The following is a 21,474-nucleotide window of genomic DNA, read 5'->3' as shown; positions in this document are numbered from 1 at the left end:
TCTGGTTGGTGCCTCATCTAACCCCACAGTGCCCCCTGTTCTTCCGCCTCACGACATCGTCACTGCCTTCTCCCCCTTCCCCTACCTTTCAAATATGAGTCCTTTAAAGGTGGGGACTGTCTCAGGTCTCAGTATACCCCGAGGACCAGCAGAAAGGATCATAGTGGCACAGAGTAGGGAATCTACAAATATTTGATGAATGAATTAGATGTTCTTATGCTATGTTTTGGGTCTGGAAGGCCTTTTACCCCTTGGCTCACTTCTGAAATCTACCCAACCAGGGCCCAAATTAAATATGACCGTCTCCATGAAGACTTTCCCTCCCACAGCATTAGAGGTACTTGCTCCCTCCATTGAGGCTCTTTGGCATATATCACTTCTCCCTTGTTTTATGCCAATTTATGAAAATCTTGATACCATGGAACCTTGAAAACCCAAAGGAGTGAATGCATTCAATAAATACCCGAGGGGGAATTCCCTGGTGGCGCAGTGGTTAAGAATCCATCTGCCACTGCAGGGGACATGGGTTCGAGCCCTGGTCTGGGAAGATCCCACATACCGCGGAGCAACTAAGCCCGGCTGCCACAACCACAACTACTGAGCCCGTGCGCCACAACTACTGAAGCCCACATGCTCTAGGGCCTGTGCTTCACAGCAAGAGAAGCCACCACCACAATGAGAAAGCATGCGCACCGCAATGAAGAGTAGCCCCCACTCGCCATGGCTAGAGAAAGCCCCCATGTAGCAATGAAGACCCAACGCAGCCAAAAATAAATAAATAAAATAAATAAATTTATTAAAAAAAAATAAACACCCAAGGATGGGATTATGGGCACCATGCCAGGAAAAGGCGAGACTGGCTGGGCAGACAACTTTTCCCTTTTAAGTCACATCAAGTAATTACTCTGCTTGCTTGTAGGGTTGGCCTACTATTTTTATTCTCTCTCCAGATGGATGGGAATTGCTTTTTTGCGGGTTGTTTCCACGTCTGGTTTATTTTTATTTTGCCACCTGTGCCTAGCACAAAGCCTCCCTTATAGAAAGCCTCCGATAGATGAGTGAATGAATGAATGGAGTGAGTGGAAGCAGCGTGCATTGGTTTCAATTCGACTCTCCCTGAAACAGGAGGTTTCAGAGGTCTGGCCCTAGGAGCATCTCCCATATCCAGATTTTTTTTTCCCTGTGCTTTGAGATTTTGGAATGGATTAAGAACCCCTCCACCTCCATCCCCAAGAAGAGAGCAAACTAGATTACAGTTTTGAAGCCCCCTCTTCAGCTCAGTGCCTAGAACATACCAGAGCTGGTTCTGGATCTCAGGGAACCAGCATGGCCAACCAGCTGCCAAGGCCATGATTGATTGTTCTGTGGATGAATGGAGGGATTGAGGGTGAGCTTGTTCTTGTTTTTTAAATACCCACAAGACTTCAAACTCCTTCAGCTCCCAGAGCCCGCTGGGAGCTGCCTTTATTTTGGGTGGCTTTTGTGGCGAGCTTCCTCTTTCAAATGAACTCTTTGGCTGTTTGTGAGGCCTGCATCTCCTTCTCTTACTTCTCTTATTTCCATGTGCCTTAAAGAAGTCAGCTGGAAAGCCTGACACTTGATACAGAAATGCCACTCTTCCCTGCTTCTGGATGAGCATCTCCTCACAGCTTTGATTCATTGTCTGCTGAAATAGTCTTCAAACTTTCTTTAAGAGAAAACAGATTCCAGGGCCCCTAGTGGTTCAGGTACTTGGGTCCTTGGTCCCACCCCAAATGGTCCTCTAGATAGGTGGTGTGGAACACATACTTAAGCGGGACCAGGGAGTTTTGCTAACTGATGCCAAAGCTGAGTTTGAGAAGACTACACAGGATGGATTAACGTGATTGAGAGACGCCTCACCCTTCTTTCCCAGGTCACATACACTGTCTAGAGCAATGCTGTACGATAGAAACACAACATGAATATTTTAAAATTTCTTAGTAGCCACATTCAAAAAGTTAAAAAGAGGTAAAATTAGTTTTAATAACTTTTTTTTTTTTTTTGCGGTACGCGGGCCTCTCACCGTTGCGGCCTCTCCCGTTGCGGAGACGCGCAGGCTCAGCGGCCATGGCTCACGGGCCCAGCTGCACCACGGGATGTGGGATCCTCCTGGACCGGGGCACAAACCCGTGTCCCCTGCATCGGCAGGCGGACTCTCAACCACTGCGTCACCAGGGAAGCCCAACATTTTTTATCTAACCCAGTAAATCCCAAATATCGTCATTTCCACATGTAATCAATATGAAAATTATTAATGAGATACCTTACATTCTTTTTTGGTCCTCAGTCTATGACATCTGGTGTGTGTGTACACTTACAGCACATTTGGATTCAGACTAGCCCCATTTCAAACGCTTAGGAGCCACATGTGACTTATGGCTCCCATAGGGGACAGCACAGCTCTAGACTCTCCAGGTAGGGTGGGGAAGTGTTTATTCTGGACCTTCTCTGTCCTCCAAATGAAGCCACCTAACCAACTAAATCATGATGAAAGAGATGGGGAGGGGTGGAGTGTATTCAAATATATGACTATCTATAGAGCTTTAGAGATGGGATTTCAAAAGTCTCTTGAGGGCTTCCCTGGTGGCGCAGTGGTTGAGAGTCCGCCTGCCGCTGCAGGGTACACGGGTTCGTGCCCTGGTCTGGGAGGATCCCACATGCTGCGGAGCGGCTGGGCCCGTGGGCCATGGCCACTGAGCCTCCGCGTCCGGAGCTTGTGCTCTGCAGCGGGAGAGGCCACATCAGTGAGAGGTCCGCGTACAGCAAAAAAAAAAAAAAAAAAAAGTCTCTTGATATTACAGTCAGTAAGAGGACATTTGGGGGTTTAAGTAGTTAAACCCCCAAACTGAACTAGTCCTATTTATTATTTCGTTCTCATCAAAGTTGTTCTTTGCTTATTTTTCTTGGATTAATGAGTTTAAAATCTAAACTTGATGGACAGTTTCACTTTCTGATGTGTCTTTTTATTTGGATCCCCTTCATTCCTTATGCTAACAGGAAAGAATTAAATATCTATATAAAAATAATAATCAGCATGTATTGAGAGCTTGTTATGCACCAGACACTTGACATGTGTTACCTCATTTAAGTAGGTAAGTAGGTTCTATTATTACTGCCATTTATCAGATGAGGAGACTGAAACATTCAAGTTCCTAAGTAAACTTGCCCAAGATAACCCAGCTGGCAAATGGTGACCTCAGGCAGGTGGATTCCAGAGTCCACACTTCTAAACCATATACAGCACTTCTTTGCAAGATTAATGTAAAATTTAACATTCTCCCCCAATTTTTAGGGTTCTTGTCTCATTTAAACATGTCTACTCTAAACTTCTTTGCTTTTGGGCATTCTGGCAAAAAAATATGTGCCTTTTTTGTGAGGTGAGATCAGTACATTTTAAGTCCTATTTGAACAAGTTGCTCTCATTGCAGATGGGATTAATCTGCCAATTGACACAACGTGCCTTACTGTAGAAAAAATCTTGATCTATGACATAAAAACCAAAGTTAAATTAATAATAACTCTTATATGTCTTATAATTTATAAAAGGTGAATTCACAATTCTGTTTATTTAAAAGTCATACCTGTGTGGACAGAGTTAAAATGACATTCCATTAGATTATAAAAGGCAAGGCTATGGTACTTAAAAAACCCAAATCCCGTCTTTAATTAATAATTTTTTTTTCAATTCAATCATTATAAAATGTAACTTAAATGTTTAAATTCTGGATTAGTTTCTCAAAATGAAGACATATCTGGTCTGCCATTTTCAAGCGTGCTGGATATTTGGAAATTATGCTGGTTTCTGCATCTTGGCCTTAACTCAATAAATGACCATACATGCTTAGAGTATGTATTTTTTCTTTAATATGTAATATAAATTTGTCTTCCCTTTCCTATTGTAAGCCTTGTTCAGGGCAGGCACTACCTTTCCTGCTTATTTATCTAGCTGCGTATATTACAATGCACTGTTGTCTTCTAATCTGAATTGCTGTGCTTTTGATATCTCAAAGAGGCTTTGGGAGTTCTGACTGGTAGTTCAAACTCATACTTCTTGGGTCAGAAAACAGTGCTTGCTTTTTAATGTTGTCAAGGCCCATCCCAGAAAAGTATTAGCTTTTGAACCAATCCCTTGACAAATTAATAAGGACTGGATTTTTTGAACTTAAAGGGGATAACTTTTTCAAACTGCAAGATGCTGTGCAAAGAAGTTACACAGGGAGGTTGGGGTTAGCAGATGTAAGATGCAGATGTAAACGATTATATATAGAATGGATAAACAACAAGGTCCTACTGTATAGCACAGGGAACTATATTCAATATCCTATGATAAACCATAATGGAAAAGAATATAAAAAAGAATGTATATATATATATATGTATAACTGAATCGCTTTGCTGTACAGCAGAAATTAATACATTGTAAATCAACTATACTTCAGTTAAAAAAAAGTTACAAAGCAATCTATAGAACTTGACTCTGCTATTAACTAGGCAGAAAGAAGGGGTTAAAAATGTCAAGTCTTACAAACATACTGATTCAGTCATGTTCTGTTTATCTGTAACTCTAATAGTATATGGAGTTGAACTCGGAAAGTTGTGGAACGTAAAAAAATTTTTATTTTATTTTATCCATTGCTCTGAGGGGAGCACTGAGAAAGGAAGTGAGAGGGCACAGCTTTGAAGAACTGGCAATTTGGCATCTCCTCTCCCCCCTTTTCACTCCTCCCCCACTATCTTAGCTATTTGACCCGATTAAACAACTTTGGGATGGTAGCCAGATTTCTGTATACTGACGAGGCCCCTATTCATGATTTAGTGCGATTTCATCCACCCCGACCTAACAGGCTGCCCAGTGGAAGCTTGGCTTCGCAGAGGTCTCCTGATTTTGTCAGGGGTTCGCCAGTGAGGCGTTCGCACTGACTTGAAGCAGACAGAGACTCTCTGAACGCTTTGGGTCACATCGGATTATTCATTAGCAAATTCTTTTCACCTTCTATCTAATCAGTTAAAGTTGACGCCAGAATCGCGTGTGCTACTCCCCGAAAGAGAGCCTGGCAACACCCAGGCTAGGTTCCACAACTTCTGTCTAGTTACTCGCTTTCCTAGGGGTAGAAAGCGTTTCCAAAGTTCCCTTAAACCTCTCCTCCCCTAAGCCTAAAGGTCAGAGCCTCAGGCCCCAGTTAGCTCTCAAGCCAGCCGGAATCTGACCATTTCAGAAGTTTCTGGTGTGTGCGAGAACAGAAGAGGTGGTAGTGGGGAACCGCCAGAGTTACCACCGCGCATTACGTAACGAAAGCCCAGGCTGCAGGAGGGAGCGAGCCTGACATTGAGACATTGCAGGGGGAGGGGAGTTGCTGTTCTGGAGTCGCCAGGAACGGCGGCGGCAGTTCAAGAAACCAAGAGAGGAAGGTGGCCGAGATAAAGACGACACTTCGGGAAGGAGAATATTAAGAAGCCGCAGGACCCAGAGTATTAGCAAACGGCAGGACACGTGTAGTAATTTGTTAGACGAAACGGCCGCCTTTCAACTTTTGCACGGGAACAAGGGGATTTGCCCTTTGCGGGATTAAAAACGTAACAGCAAAGCCAAAAGCTAATGAATGGGGTTCAGTGGTTTGTTGGCAATACTTAAATATTTCTGTCCAGGACTTAAACATTTCTGTCCAGGAGCGCAACTCTCTGCAGTTATTTAGAAAGTAGGGATTCAAACCAAACTAAAATACTCTCCTGTGCGTCTCCACTTTCCTCAATCCGAAAAAGAAGCTGCTCGCGCGGTACTGCCCCTTTAAGACCTGCTTGCTCTCGGGCTCTACAAAAGGGAGTGACCTCTGGGCTTTGACAGCTCCCCTAATAACTACCACCGTGCAGGCCCCGCCCACCTGGCGACCAGCCGCGCCGATTGGCCGGCGGGCCGGTATCCCGTGCTCTGATTGGCTCTCCGCTTCCCCTGAGCAAACCTTTAGAACTCCGAGACAGACAATATTCTGTTACATTGTAGCAAAATGGCGACTGTCATTCACAACCCCCTGAAAGCGTAAGTAAGACTAAAAAATGTACATATTCCGCGTGGTTTCAATTTGAAAAAAAAAAGGCGCCTTCTGCGGGCCGAGCGCTGCCTATGCACTGCGCTTGCAGGCGCCTACAGCCGCGGCGGGGCTTCTCTCTTTTCTTTCAGCTCTTACTTCTTCATCTTTTTTTTTTTTTCCCCCCAACGCGCAGAAATGTCAGGAGATGCAATTAACAAGAAGAAAATTGTCACATCTGTGTTCTTCTAAATTGGCGGACAGAGAGAGAGGGGTTATCGGCAGGGAAGCCAGGCGCTCGAGCGCTCTACAGCTAGGGGATCGTGGGCAGCTCGGGGACAGCACGGTCCCCTGAGTCCCCGGCTTCGCGGGGAGGTGAGCGCGGCGCGGGGGGCGGCCCTGCTGGGGGCGAGCGCCGGGCTGGGGTGGCCTGGGTGCACTTGGCTGAGCCCCGCGCCTCCGGAGCCCGCGGCCCCCGCCCCGCAGCTAGGTCCGCCGGGGTGAGCGGACCGCTGCAGCTCCGGAGTTTGCAAGACGCTCTCCGCCTTCCGATCGCTTGCGGGGAGTTTGTGCAAACCTTCCAGAGTTGGGAGGACCGCAGGGGGAGCAGCGGGTCCCGGGAGCCCTGGGGCCCAGGTGGTTGCCCGGGGCTTTCCTGCCGGGGCAGCCCCCGGAGCGTGACGGCGCTTCGGGCGGTCGCCGGTGTGTCTCCGGGTGTGTTTGTGGGGGAGCTGGCTGTAGTAAATTAACGACTCGGGTTAACTTGGGGTTGATTTGGAGACCGGGAAGCTGCAGGTCTTATGAATGGTGTTCTCGCCTCCCCCGGGTGAAAAGCCGAGGCAGGCGAGAGGCAGCTTGGGGCTCCCCGCCTGAGCGGGCTGCGTCTGCTCCCGGCCAGACGAGGGGCAGGTGCCTCTGGCCGCCGCCGGGAGACTTTGAGCGGACGCCCAGATCCGGGACGGAGGGGGCGGGCTGGGAGAGGACACGCGGGGGCCAGTCCCCGGGTCCGACAGCCAATTCCTGCTCGCCTTCCTTCCCCCTCCTTTTTATCCTGGCTTCCTTCCTTCCTTCCTTCCAGTCGGTGGAACTGTTAAGCCGCCAAGTCGCTCGCGATCGCGGAGCCGGGGGTGGCTTCGGAAAACTAGCGTCTCTCTAAAAGGGGTGCTATTGGCAGGAATGTTGGCAGAGGGGCGCTCCCTCTCTCGGCGCGGCGTGGGTGGGTGGGTCTGCGCGCCTGGGATTAGGACTTCCCAGCTGGAAGTCGCGGGAGAGGGGAGGGAGAGGTGCGCGTGGGGGCCGTTTCGTGCCGAATTCTCGCGGGTGCGTGGCGGATGCCCACCCAGGTTCTTTCAACTTAGCGCATCCGCGTCAGCACCCGGGGCTCCCCTAGGAGTTGAAAGCCAGGTTCGCACGCGGGGAGGCGGGAGGGCGGCAGGGGGTTCTTAACGCGAAGGAACGCGCAGGGAGAACGGGAGGTGTTTGCACCAGCTTATCTCCTATCGGTAATAAGGGAAAGGGGTAGGAATGTCCCAGATCTCGGAGTTTTAAATGTCTGTATATGTATTAACGCTGCTAAGAGGACATTGGAAGCTGAGGCTGATTACAGAGCAGCCCTCGGCTTCAGTTCTCGCTCGGAAGCTCGGATAGGATACGCTGCACTTGAACGCTACAGCGTTTCACCCAAGAAAGAAGATGTTTTGTGGCAGAATAAACGGGCGTAACTTCGCCGCATCCCCTCTCCTCGTCGCTAGCGCTGCCACGCAGCTGATGCTGTGAGTTTTTACCGAACCCACAGCCGATTTGGAGTTTTCACATTTCCAGCCGAAAACGCGTAGCGGGGCTGATGCCTCCTGGTAAACTCAAGTTAGAGAAATCTATTTTCACATGTGCGCCAGGTTTGTTGCCTACTGGGAAAGCGGTACCCTAGTTATTACCCGGGAGCCCGCTTACGCGCGGGCGGGCGCAAGGTCTCTACACTGATTCCTGCCGCTCCAGTTTTTTATTTTTGCTTTTTGGACCGCAGAAGGGTGCGTATTTGGGGAGAGTGGCTGTGTGGGGTGGGGTTAGAAGTGGGGAAAGGGACAGAGAAGCGGGCTGATTATTGGAATTAGTTCTGAATTATTACACTTGTACTTTGTATAATTAGAAACAGGTGCAATGTGATGTATTTGTAATTCTGTGTCGCCATACACACAACACCCCAGCCTGCTTTTTCTAGGTGGCAGTTGAATGGTCATTTATAATTAGCCGCTCATTTTTTTGCATCCCGACCCCTTTCCCTGGTGGTAAGGGTGTGTAAACAATACCCCCGACCAGCCGAGCCTCCTGCGCCGTAGAAGGTTTTTAAACTGCTAACGTAGGAGCACGCATGTTGTTACAGCGAGACCTACAACATCTGCCTTTATTTTTAAAAACAACTTGTTTAATAGATCACCTTTATATGTTTCATTTGTTTTTAAAAGTTGCTGATCTGGAAACAATACACACGTGAATAAATTATGCATGGGCTAAATTAGAACAAAGCGCAGAGACACATCCAGCGGAAGGGATGGATGGGGGTGCTGGGAGGAGAGGAGCAGGGAGAAAGGTTTGGAGAGCTATGTTTTTATCTTCCTGTGTCCCTCTTGACAATGAAACGGAGCTGAACAACATCAGCATTTTCTCTGTGTGCGTTCTGAGTCTTTCTCTCCCTTCCCTTAAAAAAAAAAAAAGGCCAACACCAAGGACGCCCCCTATAGAAACTGGTCACACAAAGGTTTCCTCTAGGATTGGGGGATAAAGTGGTGGTAGGTAATGTTCTGGGAAGAAACAAGCCCAGGTTTCATGCAACATCTCTGTAGGGCTCTGCCTATGCTGAGTGTAGACCATTTTTCATCACACTAGCTTTTTCCACGTGGGACATTCAATAATTCAATAGCTTGAGTAACTGGATGGCACAATTTGAATCTCATTGCTTTGGGGTCTTCTGTAGGGCCCCAAGCTCCTGGAGCCACATCTCCTCTCTCAGCAGTTTAGCTTTCTTCCTGCCTGTCTTTGATCTCCCCTCAACTCCCTTTCTTATTCCTCCTCCTTGTACCCTTCACCCCAGTCCTCTCTGAAGCTGACAGCCTGGCTTTTCTGTCTGTTGTCGCCTTTAACATCTTATTACTGCCCAATAGGGTGTTAGAGGCAGAAACAGGAGCCGCCTGGACTGATCAGATCACAAAGGGGACACGGCAGGTGGCTCCACAACCAAGCAGTCACATCTGGGCTGATAGAATTTAAAAGCATCGATAGACATGTATGATGTGTAAATAGGTATTGCACATTATTTAATTTAGCAGCTACATTGTCTGAGCCTAGATGTGTGAGTCACCCTTATTTCTTACATGTACATGCAAGATAAGGGCCATGTAGTGAAGTAAAAGGCCATGTTATATAGGTAACATAAATATGGATTTGATAAAGGTCTATGTGTAAGTCCGCCACATTACCTATCGTATTCTGGTTGATTTCTACATACCTAGGAAACATAAAGCTTTTTTTTTTTTTTTTTTGCCCTGCTATATTCTTTTTTTGTTTTTGCTTTTAATATAGATTCTAATCTTATTTGATATTCTACTTCAGGTTAGCCAGCCTCCCCCAAACCTGCTATCAACAGTTTAAACAACTTACTCTTTTATTAAATTATCAAAACCCTGGTTTGTATGCACTTAACTGGGAATGTCTGCCACCTTCTGCCAGACTGGATTATGCACGTATATATCTATTATACTAATTGCCTGCTTAGAAAAGAGTAACAGTTATTATTATTTAATTATTCCATATAAGCCAATAGGGATTTACCCCAAGAAACTATTTGTTTATAAATAATGAGAGCAGAAAACTATTTGGTCATGCTTGTAACATGTGAACATACATATACGTAATTGTATTGAAACTTTTTTGTAAGGAGTTTCCCTTGCTTGTAGGCATGGTTTTACATCTCTGTTTTGTTATTAAGGACACAGCTCTGGGAGAAGCAAATATACTTACTCAGCCAAGGTCAAGCAGCTGGTCATGTGCATAGATGGACCTCAGATCTTCATCTTTTTATACAGTCTATGATCTGGAGACAGTGTATTCTAATCTAAAGTGGTTTTGTGCCTGTGAAAGTTGTGTAATTGTTGCCACTTAGAAGCCAGACCTCACTCTTGCTGTGGCACTCAGTTTAGATATCAGAGAGGATGGTGTAGGGGGGACACATTCCTGGTTCTAATCTCCTTCTGGCTCTTTCTGTTGGGGTGGGGGGGCGTGGGTAGGTACTAAATGGGGAACATTGCAGTTGGGAATTTGTGAACTTGCAGCTTTTTTTTTTTTTTTTTTTGTGGTACGTGGGCCTCTCACTGTTGCGGCCTCTCCCCTTGCGGAGCACAGGCTCCAGATGCGCAGGCTCAGCGGCCATGGCTCACGGGCCCAGCCGCTCCGCGGCATGTGAGATCTTCCCAGACCGGGGCACGAACCCGTGTCCCCTGCATCGGCAGGTGGACTCCCAACCACTGCGCCACCAGGGAAGCCCAAACTTGCAGCTTTTTATGGGCATTATTTTAGCCCCTTATGAAAAAGGACCCTCAGACATTTTAAGCCGACAGATGCCTAAGAACCACCTTCTGCATCTGCTTATGGTTGCCACTGGAAAAAAAAAATCCTTAAAATTTCCAAACTTTGTTAGCACACATTATTTTTCAGTGGGAAGAATGTCTGGTTTGGATGAGATACCCATAAAGGATATTAATTTCTGCCAGAACCCAAATGAAGGCATTGTCACAGGTTAAACCTCTGAAAATTGCCGGACCTGCAGACCACCTGGGAGACATCCAGAGGTCTCCAGTTGAATGGGAGCTGCTCAGTTCCATAAAGTGGGCAGGAATTCAGAGGCAACTTAATTGGAGACTCCTTAACCTCCTTTGTCTTTTTGGAATCATGCAGGTAGCTGAAATTTAGGTACATCTGAGAAACACTGTAATGTCTAAAGCTGTTCCAGAGCCATCTGCTCAGATCAAGGCAAAAAATAAAATGCCACCGTCAACAGGCTTTGTTTTGAGCCTGTGCCGGGAAAAGAAAGGAAACTGAGGCTGATGTTTCAGTTTTGAAAGTGCAGCCATGCTGATTGTAGTGGTGCTGGGGGTGGGTCATAAAAAGGCACCAGAATCCAGTCCTGTTTATTATCCCAACCTCTGCAAAGTAACTTTTGTGGTTTCTGAGTGTTCTGAAAGTCACTAGAAGACAAATGTAGCCCAATGTGGCAAGCACCTGGCCAAAGAAGTGCCACAACCACTGAAATAGTTTTTGCCCAGCCAGGGTTTTCCAGCAGGGGCCTATGTAAGCATGACCCTAGCTTTAAATAATCTTTAAACATGTAGGTATTTAACAAGAAAAGATAAAAGAGTGGCCTGGGGTGGGGGTGGGGAGAGGATAGGTAAGTGGATAAAACCACTGTGTGGTCTGGAACTTTGAAAAGATGATTGTTTAACAGCAACAGAGACTGATATTATGATCTACTGCAAGTTCCAAAGTTTTCTTTTTTTAAAAAAATTATTTATTTATATTTATTTTTGGCTGTGCTGGGTCTTCGTTTCTGTGCGAGGACTTTCTCTAGTTGTGGCGAGCGGGGGCCGCTCTTCATCGCCGTGCACAGGCCTCTCACTGTCGCAGCCTCTCTTGTTGCGGAGCACAGGCTCCAGATGCGCAGGCTCCGTAGTTGTGGCTCACGGGCCCAGTCGCTCCGCGGCGGGTGGAATCTTCCCAGACCAGGGCTCGAACCCATGTCCCCTGCATTAGCAGGCAGATTCTCAACCACTGCACCAGCAGGGAAGCCCCTAAAGTTTTCTTTAGTTGTGTGAGCAACTGTGGAGAGATGAGGTGTTGTGGTTTTTTTTTTTTTTTTTTTTTTTTTTTTGCGGTACGTGGGCCTCTCACTATTGTGGCCTCTCCCGTTGTGGAGCACAGGCTCTGGACGCGCAGGCTCAGCGGCCATGGCTCATGGGCCCAGCCGCTCCGCGGCATGTGGGATCTTCCCGGACCGGGGCACGAACCTGTGTCCCCTGCATCGGCAGGCGGACTCTCAACCACTGTGCCAACAGGGAAGCCCCTGAAAGAAGGTTTTTGAAGCCTGCGATTTGCATCATATTTTTTTTTTTTTTTTTTTTTGCGGTACGCGGGCCTCTCACTGTTGCGGCTTCTCCCGCTGCGGAGCACAGGCTCTGGACGCACAGGCTCAGCGACCATGGCTCACGGGCCCAGCCGCTCCGCGGCATGTGGGATCTTCCCGGACCAGGGCACGAACCCGTGTCCCCTGCATCGGCAGGCGGACTCTCAACCACTGCGCCACCAGGGAAGCCCTCAGAGTTTTAAAAGTAGTGGTTAGGAGGTGTTTTGGCGGGGGGTGGGAAAAGAGGAGCAGCCTGTGCTGGGAATTTCTAGGTTGTGTGTTTGTGAATAGTAGTAGTGGGTGGGAGTGGCAAGGGAAGAGAGAAGGCTTGAGGAGACTAAGATTTAGGGGGTTGTGTTTGGAAGCAAGGAGGGGCAAGGGGATTAAGCTCAGAGCTCTTAATAATGGGGTTCGAATAGCCCACATTGAGTCCTGCACTATCCAGGCCTTAGTTAAGAGCCCAAGGAACAATGATGGCACATGTCTAATCCGCCTTGTGGTCATCTCATGTTGCTATGAAATGAGTGAGTTTTTTTCATTGTTATTCACTTTGAGAATCTGCTGTTTGTATTAACTTCAGTTGGAAGCTCCACCAGAGAAGGTTTTTCAGTCCCCAGACTTTCACCTGCCATCAGCGTGGCCCTGTCTCAAACTCTGTCCCTCTTCCACATTGGTTTCTCACCAGTGGCTTTTCTTTTGTAGCTTCAGAGTAATGGAAGAGAAAAAGCTCTGGGAGAGGATCCCAGAGATCTGAGCTCTGTTTCCAGCCCTACCACCCACTAACTATTCGATCTTAGACACAGAACTCTGAGCTGCACATGCCTTGTCTTTAAGATGAGGGTGATGCACCTTGATTGCCAAAATTCCTTTCAAGTCAAAAACTTGTGGCTCTTACTATGGTTAATTAAGATGAGAAGGATAGTCAGGGTCCAGTGTTCAAATTCTTCCTTGTTTTTATTTTATTTATTTAAAAAATAATTTATTTATTTATTTATTTATGGCTGCGTTGGGTCTTCCTTGCTGCACGCAGGCTTTCTCTAGTTGCGGCAAGCAGGGGCTACTCTTCGTTATGGTGCACAGGCTTCTCATTGCAGTGGCTTCTCTTTGTTGTGGAACACGGGCTCTAGGTGCGCGGGCTTCAGTAGTTGTGGTACGTGGGCTCAGTAGTTGTGGTTCACGGGCTCTAGAGCACAGGCTTAGTTGTTGTGGTGCACAGGCTCAGTTGCTCCCCGGCATGTGGGATCTTCCCTGAGCAGGGCTCGAACCCATGTCCCCTGCATTAGCAGGCAGATTCTTAACTACTGCGCCACCAGGGAGGTCCCCTTCCTTGTTTTTAAAGTGTGGCTCTAAAGGGGAGTTAAGACTGGTAGACTCTTCCGTAGTTTCATCTTCTCTGATCCAGTCTTGCCACATTATGCTACCATTTGGGGTTCTAATCTCTCCCTTCTCAGGGCCCAAGCCTGAGGACCAGGTGGTGGCCCGTTTAAAATGTGGACTTTTCTTCTGATTATCCCTTTTGAACACTTTTCTTCTCATTAGCACTCCAACTAGAGGATGGAAAGAGAAGTGGGAAAACTAATTAGCCTATTTAGTTGTTTACAAGCACTCAGATAAAGTTTTTGGTTGTGCAAAAGACTGGAATTATTGAGAACATCTATCTTTTTCTTCCTCTTTTCTTTAAATGTATGGAGGGAGACAGGGAACCAAGCAAAAGATTTTTCTTCTCTGGATTTCATTTATCTACAGTCTCCTTGGAAGAGCTCTCCCCTCTACCACGGCACCCATCCCAATTAACATGTAAATAAAGTGCTTATTTCACTTCCATCTGGGCAGCTGCAGTTACCTGACTGTTCAGTGAGCCGAAGCATGTGGGCCTGTACTGATGTCTCAGTGAGCTTCCTCTGTTGTATCCCGTGATAACTGCTGAGGAAATGGAGGTGTCTAGCAGACACACAGAGTCTGACCATACCCAAGTGGGTATTAGCAGTGTCTAAACTGGAAATCACTGCCTCTCATTCAGTGACATGCCTCCAGAACATCCCAGATTCTTCTGGGGGTGTTATTATCAGGCTTTCCTTTGTTTGGAAGCTCCCTTGGCAATTTGCTACAAGTCTAAAGGAGGAAGAGGGGTTGTAAAGCCTATCAGAATTCATAAAAGCCTAAATTGTGAGAGATAAAATGAAAGAAAAACAAAACAAAATGGTCACCCTGACCTCCAGCATACAGAGGCAGCCCCTTAAATTTTTTTACTAGTGGTAAAATGCACATAACATGTATATTTAGCATATATGACATGTAGATGTGCCATTTTAACCATTTTAAGTGTCAGTTCACTGGCATTAAGTACATTTATAATGTCGTGCAACCATCCATACTATCCGTTTCCAGAATTTAAAAAATCGTCCTAAACAAACTCTGTACCCATTAAACAATAACCCCTCATCCTCCTCCCGCCCCCATTCCAGTCCCTGCTAACCACCGTTCTACTTTCTGTCTCTATAAATTTGCCTCTTCTAAGCACCTCATATAAATGGAATTATACAATATTTGTCCTTTTGTGACTGGCTTATTTAGCTTAGCATAATGTCCTTAAGGTTCAGCTTTGTTACAGCCTGTGTCAGAATTTCCTTCCTTTTTATGGCTGAATAATATTCTATTGTATGTATATGCCTTATTTTGTTTATCTGCTCATCCAATGATGGGCACTTGGGTTGTTTCCACCTTTTGGCTATTGTGAATAATACTGCTATGAACATGGGTATGTAAGTAGCTATTTGAGTCCCTGCTTTCAGTTCTTTTGGGTATGTGCTTAGGTCCCCCTTCATTTTTAGACTTATTAAAACCCAGGGAGTACATTTCTAGATAGTACAGGCAACTCCCTCCTTGTAAACTTAAAAAAAAAAATACTGATAGTATCATAGAATTCAACCTTTTTACCCCCCTCCCCCGTGGAACAACCACTGTTTTGGGGAGGAGGGGTAAATGCCCTGGGAACCCAGAGACTCACTTCTCTCATCCCCAGCCACAAGGATTGCCTTCACTTTGTCCCCCTAACCCCAACCCTTTGAGGGCAGTGGCTCCCTGTGGGGGCCAGGGTTTGGGTTTGGGGGGGCTCCAGAAGCTGCAGCAGTAGTAGTTACCTGGTGAGGCTTGGAGTGAAGGTTTCCTAGGCAGAGTGGAGGTTTCATCTGGCAACAGGGGTTCAGGTGGAAGGAGCACCTGGGATGACAGGACAGCTTGAAAGTCAAGAGGTAGCAAATCTGGCCTATTTTTTCATAAGGTGAGAAGGGCTTGTATCTCCTTTCGCTTCCTTTCCCTGTACCCAGCCCTGCTTACCCCCTGCAAGGGGCCCAGATGAAATAATGGTTGTGAAAACATTTCAGAAGGTGTAAAGTACAAATGTGAGGTGTTACTAGAACTGCAAAGTTTCTCGTAGCTAACTGAGGCCTTCTCAGAGAGTCAGCAATGTCTCATAAACATTACTATATTAAAACTAAAATAAACGAAAAGATCCTGGCATTACATATCATATCTAATCATTGTTTCTCAGTAAATGCAAAGCCTCACTCGTCCAGCTGTGTGTAAATAGCCCTGGGATCTCAGTGGGCTTTTTTACATTGTCTGGGTTTGAAATAGGTGAGAATATGAGCTCAAGGGAAGTCCTCATTTCATTTCCCACTGTCAGCCCTGTACTGAGTCCACCCGTGATCAGAGGAATCAGACGCTGGCGGGCAGAGGGAGTGCTCTCCTGGAACTTGGGCTCCTGTCATCAGCCAGTCTCTGGCTCCTCCTTCTATCAAGAAGACTCCAGGGAGGGAGAGGGGGTGACAGGGGGGCTGGGGTTTAAATCTGCTTGTGAGCAAGGAGGGTGTGCTGTTGACATAGGGGGTCAGCGGCAAGAATTGATTCTTTATACAAGAGTAGACTATGGACAGCATCGTGGCGAGGGTCAAATATCAGAATGACAGAGTTATTTGCCAGCCTTGGAAATGCTTCAGATCCAAGCTTGCTGCAAACCCACAGCATTCCTGTACTTTATAAAAGCAAATTAAATGAGAAACGTCATCCCTACTCCCATTATCCTCAACCAAGGACTCTTTACATATCTCTGTTTGCTGCTAGTTGAGCTCAGGGAGAACTGTCTCACCCTCTTTGGAGCTTTTTTCATCCTGTCCTGGCCAATTCTGATTGCGAGCCTGCCCCTCGCAGCTAAGCGGCATAGAGCCTCCCTCCCTGTATCTAGGGGCTTCCACTCCAATGAAGGCCTCCAGTCCGTTTCTCCTTCCAGACCCTTGTTCTTTGGCAGGGCAAAGTAAGTGCTTGTAAACCAGGAGGCGGACTGCTCCCTTAGGCTTCTAGTGAAACCACTGTCAGTTGTGGGGTTGGGGGGAGGGCGGAGGCAATGTGGTGCTGGAGGTGGGGGAGGGCAGGGTGGTTGGGGTAGTTGAAGTGGAGAGAATATATTCTCTCCTGCTAATTATTTTCCCTGAGGACTTAGCCAGTGCAGAACCATCTATTATCGTGGGAGTGCTCTATGGTGGTTTTGCCTGTGATGAATGCTAAGTGGAAACAAGCAAGAAAAATTAACAGGCGGCTGCTTCTGTCCACCTAATTGAAATGCATATCCAAATGCATAATTCCTTATGTTTCCCCATGCACACACCCCCTTCCAATCCCAATTCTATGGAGGAAAAAAACCCCACTTTCTCCTAATCATTTCTCTTGATTGTATTTCCATCCAGGAAGAACTGGAGGGTTCCCTTAGAATAGAGAAGGGCCGTTTTTGTAATACACTAAAATTGCTGTTTTTTTTTTTTTAACTTAGATTGGCCCCCAAAGTTCTGAACTCTTTTTTGTTTAAAATGAAGAACAGAAACTTTATCTGACTGCAGAGAAAAGGGGGAAGGAAGGAGGTAGATAAAGAAAGGAGGAAAAAGAAAGAGAAAGCAAGAAAGAAAAAAAAAAAGAAAGTTCCCACAATTTCCACTGACCTTTTAGTTTTGCGCTAAAAGTCTGGCTTGGATCAACAATGAGAATTTTGAAGGTCTTTTTTATCTCCTCTTCCTCTTCATTTCTTTCCCTGACTTTGCACTGCTTCCCCCAACCCCCAAAACAAACATAGCCCAGGGTTTTGCAGAGAGAATTTAGAAGAGGCATCTACCTGTGCAGATCAGGTAGAGAGAAGAAACAAAAGCCTCTGCATCTGAGGCAAGATCAGAGATGCTGACATCATGGTCCCAAGTATGTCTTGAATCAAACAAAAAATATCTCTTCACCCTTATCTTCCTCACTTTTTGTTCACCCGAATGATCATTTTCTCCCCGCTTGGAAGAACAGCTTTATTCAGTGGTCATAAAATATTTAATAAGACACGAAACTTAAGTCACTGTGTTCAACTGGACGTCACTGCCATCTCTGCAGCAGCCCCCCTCCCCCGGCCGGCAGCCCCCCCCCCGCACCCCACTCCTGAAGCCCCCTGACTGCCCTCCACAGAAGCCCCAGCTGTTGATTTATCAGGGCCGGCTGGCTCAGCAGTGCATGGAGATTGCTTTTAATTAACTCTCTTCATTTTTCCCAATCTTCAGGGAGCAGCAGCCCTTTAATGATTTTAATATTTTATCTGGATTTATATCCGCCTTATTTGTTGTTGTTTGACTTCCGCATTTGTTCTTCCTGAGTCGCTTCCTGACTGATATATATTTGTTTGCCCCTTCCCCCTGGCCCCCAAGACCTTCCAGGAGAACGGGTTCTGAAGGAGGCCCAAGCTTTCTTCCCAAGCTTTCTACCATTGCGCAGGGAGAGGTGCCTAGTGTTGGCCTATGCCATGATTTGGATTAGAACTTTTGTCTTAGGAATCCCAGTCTCACCTGCCTCAGCAGAAGGAGTTTCTGAGCTTTTCATTAAAGAAAAAACAAAAAAATCGGAATTTTAGAAAGTGAGGTCTCTTTGCCTCTTTGGTGCTTGCTGCCTCTGTAAGGGAGCGAGCTGCCCTGGAGAGCTGGATAAAAACTGCTTCCTGGGTCTGGAGGTCTGTCATCTTGCTCACCCCAAACTGACGTAGTTCAGTGGAACTGCTAGAGGATGATGACTTCAGGGCAGGGCTGGATGTAGGTGCAGTCAAGTCTTCTGCCACTTTCTGCATCTTTAGATATGGCTGGGATTTGCTCAGCAACTGCTCAGAAGAGTAATTGTAGGTACGGTCTGAAAGAGGACCTGCAGAGGCACCAATTGCCTTCTCTATTTGAGGCTGCCTGCTCCCTCAGCCCTCGGTTCCCTGTTTCTGTGCCCACTTGTTACACACCACCATCTGAACACCTTCCACCCCCTCTTCCAGCTTCCTTTTGGCTGCAAAGTCTGCTTCTTCCCCCAACAGTCCCAGAGAGGCCTGGAAGACAAACTTGCGCGGGGGCTAGTTTTCAGAACCAGCTTGTCCACAGAATGCCCTTTTGGCATCTCTATTTGGTGATGTGTCTTCAGGGTTATTCGTTGCTAGGCAACTGCCAACTAAAGTTTGAGCCTGATCTGGGATTGCAGTGATTTGCCCTGGGTGACTTGTATCCACATTTAGGGACTTGGCTTTGCAATCCTGTGAACAGGAAATTGAGAAGATATTTTTCCATGTGCCTTTATGTTAAGAGGTATTGGTTTGTAAAATCTAGCCCACTGACTGGCACACGAATGTCTGTGCACACAATGTTTGTTTTGATGATGAAAATGGCGATTTCTTCCCATCTCCTTGTATTCATCCCTTGAGCTCTGCTAATTCTGAAAACCTATGATATGTCAGGTACTAAGCTATCTTCAGGGTACAGAGACAGAAAACCATGGCTTCTAACATCACAGTTTGGTGTTCAGGCAACTCAATGTCCTATTGAGTGTTTCTTTTTCACTTTTCCTTGACAATTACAGGCCCTTTTGAGAATCCTATGGAAGTTCTGGATCATCTCCCCAGAAAAAATGCAGATAGGTGTGAACATATGCCTATGGTTTTATGGGGTTCACAGACTTGGAGGAGCCCATCAGCAGATGGGCTAGAGGTACATGGGCTCCAGGTTAAGAACCTTAGAATGAGCGATGTGGGTGAACTTGTTACCGTGAAAGGATGCTTCTGTATCCCTGCTCAGACAGGTGGCACCATTCCCACTTCCCCTACAGTCTTACCAAACTGCTTGTGGCTCCTCAGCCCTATCCTGCCCCAGAGGCACATGACGAACATCTACTTGCTCATCTTCCAGACACTTCAAAGTCCCCTCTTCCCTGGCAAAGCCCTTGCTGGCCCTCAGGTAGAATTGGCCACCCCTGTCCTTGGCCCCATAGTCCCAAGCATACTCTTCTCTCCCCGCCACTGAAATACTTAACGCTGGTTGGTTAGAATGTAAGGCCTTGGAAGACTGGGAGGGTGGCTGCCTGTGCTTTTCTATCCCTATAGGATCTAGCATAGCAGGCACTTAATAAATGTGTGTGGAGTAACTGAGCAAATGAAGCCAGCAGGCTCTTCCCACCTAATTTGCTTCTAGCTCTTTAGAGTCCACTTGTTTCTCATTCTCTCCCTGGCAGGAGTTTGGAAAAGGCAGCAGAATTCCTTTCCCCCAATTCTACAGTTTCAGTAGTTGGAAAATAGGCACAAGCTTGCCCTGCTTGCATGTAGCATGTGAGGCTGTGATGATTGTCAGCGTCATTTATTCTAGCCCGTTGTCTCTTTACCACTTCATCCTTGTGGATCTGAAAAACTTGGCTTTCCTTCCCTTTGGTCTTGGGAATTAAAGGCAAGTCTTTTTGCTCTGTCCTCTTTCAGGGACTAAGTAACCCAGGGCTTGTGACTAGCCACTGATAAATCAACCACACTTTTACTAAGTGCCTACTATATGCTCAGCTGTGTATGGGATTTCCTTTAGCCTTCGGTATACCTGAGGACTTTTATGGGTTTTTAAGGTAGAAGAGACCAGAAGGTACAGGTACTATAATGGTTTAACCCAAAGTTGGGATCTGGTGAGAGTCTGTTGCCTGTCCTACTGAGCTTTGGAGGTAACTGTGGCCCAGTCACTGTTTTCAGATAGATATTCTTTGAGAGAATTTCCTATACTTTCATAATGCCTACATAGATATAACTTTCCCTATGACTCTCTCCCAACCATGTTCAGTGCAGGTAAATTCATGTGACAATGAAACAAAAAATGATGTCCTGGGGATCATGTGAGGGCCTTTATTCTTCACATTGAGAGAGAGAGAAATCTCTATCCTCATAACTTTTGCATGTCCTCTTGCTGCTTTTCGACCCTCCAGAACATTCAGTGTTGGGACCATGTGGAGGAAGGTGCCACACTGGAGAGGCCTTTCTGTGTCAGAAGGAAGGTGGAGACAGGCTATTCAAGTCAAGTTTTAACTCAGATTCTCGTCCACTAGACATCCTTCAACGTGGAGAGCTAGAAAAAGTGCTGATGGTGCACGAAGTATAGGCTGGAGGAGCAGGGTTGTACCAAAGTGTTTGTGAATTCAGAGAGGTTCATACTGCACCAGCACCTACTCTGGAAGTTAACTCTCCTTCAGTCCCGGGTATAGCCCTTCAGTACAGAGGGTGCACATGGGGCCATCCGGTTCCTGGTGCTCATTTCCTTTCTGGGCAGCCATCCCAGTATAACAGATACTTATACATATTCTGTCCTCATTTTATCTAATTACACACATCTCTGGGGGATGGGAAACAGGTTTGGATCATTCGATTTTAGGTCAGTTATGCACAGGGTAGCTGAGATGAACACTGATCTACGGAGTTCTATGAAATTCAGAAATTTCCCATAGTTCCCTGGTCCATAGCACACCAGGGGGCATTGTTTGCTATCTCAGGGGCTGGAGATCCCAGTCAGCATGGGGGAGGGATAGAGCCTGACTGGTTCGTGGGTCTGAATGTAGGAACCTTTCTGAGACGGAGCTAGCTCTTGCTATCCTTGGAGCAATAGGATTCTTTTATTATTTGGTGATCTGCCTAACTGAGAGACCCAATTATATAGGTCCCTCTTCTGGTGATCATTTATGTTCACCCATTATCTGCCTACAGTGTGTTCAGCTTCCTGAGAAATACAGGACAAAATAAGCTCTGATGGATGCAACCATCTCTATCATTGCCCAGTGTTGCCAGGAGTTCCTGTCTCCTTTGTGACGCAGATGAACTGGTCTGGACAATATAAAAGCTCTGAAATGTCCCCACCTTTCTCCAAGACCCAGAGCTGGCAGCCTTGGGCAGTCCAACCTCCTGGCATCTCT

General features: G+C 46.6%; 1 protein-coding gene across 1 annotated transcript in view; it reads left to right on the top strand.

The window, feature by feature from the left end:
- Positions 1-5,034: 5,034 nt before the first annotated feature.
- DPF3 (double PHD fingers 3) overlaps positions 5,035-21,474 on the top strand; it is a 260,049-nt gene continuing 243,609 nt past the window's right edge. The window contains exon 1 of the mRNA XM_012537113.3: positions 5,035-6,055. Within this exon, the coding sequence (XP_012392567.1) occupies positions 6,024-6,055 (32 nt within the window). The 5' untranslated portion in view covers positions 5,035-6,023. The remainder of the gene's footprint in view (positions 6,056-21,474) is intronic.

The sequence above is a fragment of the Orcinus orca genome, chromosome 2 (genome assembly GCF_937001465.1).
Source record: "Orcinus orca chromosome 2, mOrcOrc1.1, whole genome shotgun sequence".
NCBI classification, from domain to species: domain Eukaryota; kingdom Metazoa; phylum Chordata; class Mammalia; order Artiodactyla; family Delphinidae; genus Orcinus; species Orcinus orca.
This window is presented reverse-complemented; position numbering and strand designations above follow the sequence as displayed.